This window comes from Nicotiana tomentosiformis, chromosome 1 (assembly GCF_000390325.3).
Source record: "Nicotiana tomentosiformis chromosome 1, ASM39032v3, whole genome shotgun sequence".
NCBI classification, from domain to species: domain Eukaryota; kingdom Viridiplantae; phylum Streptophyta; class Magnoliopsida; order Solanales; family Solanaceae; genus Nicotiana; species Nicotiana tomentosiformis.
The window spans coordinates 60,127,985-60,132,306 of record NC_090812.1 but is presented as its reverse complement, the minus strand read 5'-3'; the positions used below and the strand labels follow the sequence as shown (position 1 = coordinate 60,132,306).

Below are 4,322 nucleotides of genomic sequence, written 5' to 3'. Positions count from 1 at the left end.
CTTCATGGATCTTATGAATCGAGTTTTCAAGCCATTCCTAGACTCTTTTGTGATAGTGTTTATTGACAATATTCTTGTATATTCATGAAGTCGAGAAGACCATGCCGATCATCTCAAGTTAGTTCTGCAAACCCTACATCGGCACCAGTTATATGCAAAATTTTCAAAGTGTGAATTTTGGCTTGAATTTGTCATATTCTTGGGTCATGTAGTCTCTAGTGAGGGAATTAAGGTTGATCCTCAGAAAATTTCAGTTGTGAAAAATTGGCCGAGGCCTACAACTCTAACAGAGATTCGCAGTTTCTTAGGCTTAGCTGGATATTATAGAAAGTTTGTGGAGAGGTTTTCTACTCTTGCCTCTCCATTGACTAAATTGACGCAGAAGGCAATTAAGTTCCAATGGTCGGATGCTTGTGAAAAGAGTTTCCAGGAGTTGAAAGCAAGATTGACTACGACGCCGTTGTTGACTCTACCAGAGGGTATAGATAGATTTGTGGTATATTGTGATGCTTCAAGAACCGGGCTTGGGTGTGTATTAATGCAACATGGGAAGGTGATAGCTTATGCTTCTAGGCAACTAAAGAATCATTAAAATAACTATCCAACACATGATTTAGAACATGCGGCAGTGGTGTTTACATTAAAAATTTGACATCATTATTTATATGGGGTCCATGTTGATATATTCACGGACCATAAGAGCCTTCAATATATTTTCAAGCAGAAGAAATTGAATCTGAGGCAGAGAAGATGGCTTGAGTTACTCAAGGACTACGACATTGATATTCTATATCATCCGGGAAAGACCAATGTTATGGCAAATGCTCTTAGCCGGAAATCTATGGGTAGTTTGGCTAACTTGGAGGCATACCAAAGGCCATTGGCCAAAGAAGTTCACCGATTAACTAGTTTGGGAGTACGTCTTGCGGACTCGAGTGAAGGAGGGGTAATTGTGCAAAATAGGGCTGAATCATTACTTGTTATGGAAGTCAAAGAGAAGCAATACAACGATCCATTGTTGGTGCAATTAAAAGAGTGGATTCATAAACATAAGACCATGGCCTTTTCTCTTGACATGGATGATGGTACACTAAGGTACCAAGGGTGACTATATGCTCCAAATGCGGATGACATCCGGGAAAGAATTATGACTGAAACTCACACTTCTAGGTATTCCGTGCACCCAGGTTCTACGAAAATGTATCATGATATTAAGGAATTCTATTGGTGGAACGATATGAAGAGGAATGTAGCAGAGTTTATGGCGAAGTGTCCAAATTGTCATCAAGTGAAGGCTGAACACCAACAGCCCGGTGGGTTGGCACAGAACATAGAAATTCTAATGTGGAAGTGGGAAATGATTAATATGAACTTTGTGGTAGGATTACCGCGCACTCCGCGCAAGTTTGACTCAATTTAGGTGATTGTGGATCGACTCACGAAATCAGCACACTTTTTGTCGGTTAAGTTTACCGACACAATGGAGCAGCATGCTCAGTTGTATATCAAAGAAATAGTCAGGTTTCATGGCACCCCAGTTTTCATCATTTCTGATCGGGGAGCACAATTCACTGCTAATTTTTGAAAGAAATTTCAGCAAGGTTTGGGTACTCAGGTGAATCTTAGTACAGCCTTTCACCTGCAGGTAGAGCAGACTATTCAGACGCTTGAGGATATGTTGCGTGCTTGCATTCTAAACTTCAAAGGTAGCTGGGATGATCATTTATCACTCATAGAATTTGCATACAATAATAGCTATCACGCCAGCATTCAGATGGCACTATTCGAGGCTTTATATAGTAGGAGATGTAGATCTCTCATTTGGTGGTTCGAAATTGGGGAAGCAGAGTTGATAGGGCTAGACCTCGTGCATCAGGCTATGGAAAAAGTTAAAATCATTAAGGAGCGGTTGAAGACTGCTCAGAGTCATTAGAAATCCTGTTCGGATGTTCGTCGTAGGGATTTGGAGTTCAAAGAAGATGATTGGGTATTCTTGAAAGTTTCCCCCATGAAGGGCGTAATGCGATTTGGAAAGAAAGAAAAATTGAGTCCGAGGTATGTTGGACCATACAAAATCATTCAGAGGATCGGTGAGGTGGCGTACAAGCTCGAGCTACCACCTAAGATGTCATTAGTACACCCGGTGTTTCATGTGTCTATGTTGAAGAAAATAGTTGGAGATTCGACACTCATTATTCCGGTTGAAACTATTGAGATTAATGAGGAATTGACTTATGAAGAAATTCTAGTTTCTATTCCTGATAGGCAAGTACGAAAGCTAAGAAATAAAGATATTGCATCTGTGAAAGTGTTATGGTGAAACCGGCAGGTTGAAGAGGCCACTTGGGAGGCCGAAGAAGAAATGAAGAAGAAGTACCCTCATTTGTTGGAATAGCTATGTAATCGTTTCTATGAAATTGTTCCATATGAATTGTGTGTCACATGTACAATTTATGCTAAGGGTGTTCCTTTTCGGTAATGTATTGCTTATAAACCCACGGTCGGTGTTGTTTCATATTATGTTGCTTCATTGGATTATGTATATGTTGTTAGGATTGGTATTTGATGATTCTCTAGTAGGTAGATATGCCGAATTACAAAGGAAACTCTCCCGAATTTTTTGAAAAGTTTGGGAGTTAGTCAAAATTTGGGAGTTTGAGGTGTGTAAGAAAAGAGATAAGTTATGTTAAGCGTTTGGGGCGCACTTTACTTCTCATTCGAGGACGAATGATCCTAAGCGGGGGAGAATGTAAGGCCCCAAAAAATTTTACTAAGTAATTTAAAGTTTTGTGGTGCCAAGGTAGGATAATATATTATATTTTCGGAGTTTTTGGGTTGAACAATGCATTGGGGAGTTGAAATTTTTCGACCTGGCAAGGCCAGGTGTAAGACCAGGCTTTAGCCTGGCGAGGCCAGGTCTGTAGCCCGGTCCGGAACTTCGGAGTATCCATTCTTTTATCACTATAAACCGACCCAACTTCATTAAATACACGCAATGGGCCATTTTGTTTTTATCAGAAACCTCATGCTTTAGAGTGAGAGAAGGAGCCCTAGAGTGAGAAATTGATCTTCACCAAATCATCCTTCAATTCTTACACAAATCTTTGAAGATTAACAAGGAAAACACACTAGATTTTCATCCTTGAGGTAAGATTCTACATCCTAACCCTTAATTTCGAATTCTAACTAAAAGATGGGCAATTATCAAGAAAGTTCATGGGTATTGGAGTTGTTATCTTGCTTGCATGTGTTATCAACATGTATAGGAACATTGTTGAGCCAAAAACGGTAAAGATTGGGTTGTGGGATGATGGAATCCTTCATAAAAGGTCCTTGAAACCTTGTGCACACCTAGTGTTTGATAAAATGCTCAAATGAGCTAGAACCATGATCACCTTTCTAATTTTGGTTCAATTTGTTATATTTATAAAATAGATTGAAGTTGCTAAGAGTTCTGGAACATTTAGAGTGTAAGGAAGCTCAAGTGAGGTATGTTGGCTAAATTCTTCTTTAAGAATTGGAATTCCCACTTATCCTTGTAAGTTCCAAGATGTTGATTATAAATCGAGTATTCTGATAAATTTTGTGAGAAAGATATATGTTCAATTCGTGTTTCAAATGCTCTTATCATATTGCATTATAAATTGAGGATGTGTTCCAAACTATGGATTGTGTATCCACATGTTATAATTTCAAGTAGTGATTTATGTGAAAGTTATTATGCCAAGTTGTGTAGAGATTGTGATTGTGATACACCTCTACCCACATATATTAGGGTGAGGCGGCATGACCGCTTTGTATGGGGATTATGGTATAGAGATGGTGATTGTGATACACCTCCACCCGTATATATTGGGGTGAGGCGGCATGACTGCTTTGTGTGGGGATTATGGTATAGAGATGGTGATTGTGATACACCTCCACCCGCATACATTGGGGTGAGGCGGTATAGCCGTTTTGTGTAGGTTCTTGGTACTGTGGTTATACATCAATCTGCATACATTGGGGTGAGGCGGCGGGGCCACTTGAGTAGAGTTGTGGCATTGTACTTACACCTCCACCTGCATACATCGGGTGAGGCGGCGGGGCCGCTTTGTGTGAAGATGGTTACAAGGGATCTCATCTTAAATCCTATATATGATATTGATAGCTCTTAATAAGCTTTCTCTGGTTTAAATGGTTAGCTATATCATGCTATTGTCGCCCTGATTCATCATATTCATATTGTATATCTAAATTCTTAAATTGGTATTTGGTTTTCATAGTAGTACTATTCGACGGTACTAACATCCCTTTTGCCGGGGGCGCTACATCTTTAAATG

General features: G+C 39.7%; 1 protein-coding gene across 1 annotated transcript; it reads left to right on the top strand.

The window, feature by feature from the left end:
- Positions 1-814: 814 nt before the first annotated feature.
- Positions 815-2,395, top strand: LOC138906631 (uncharacterized). The gene is made up of 3 exons (XM_070195908.1): positions 815-1,085; positions 1,188-1,378; positions 2,330-2,395. Exons 1-3 carry the CDS (start codon positions 815-817, stop codon positions 2,393-2,395), a joined length of 528 nt encoding a protein of 175 aa, XP_070052009.1.
- The last annotated feature ends 1,927 nt before the right edge of the window (positions 2,396-4,322 follow it).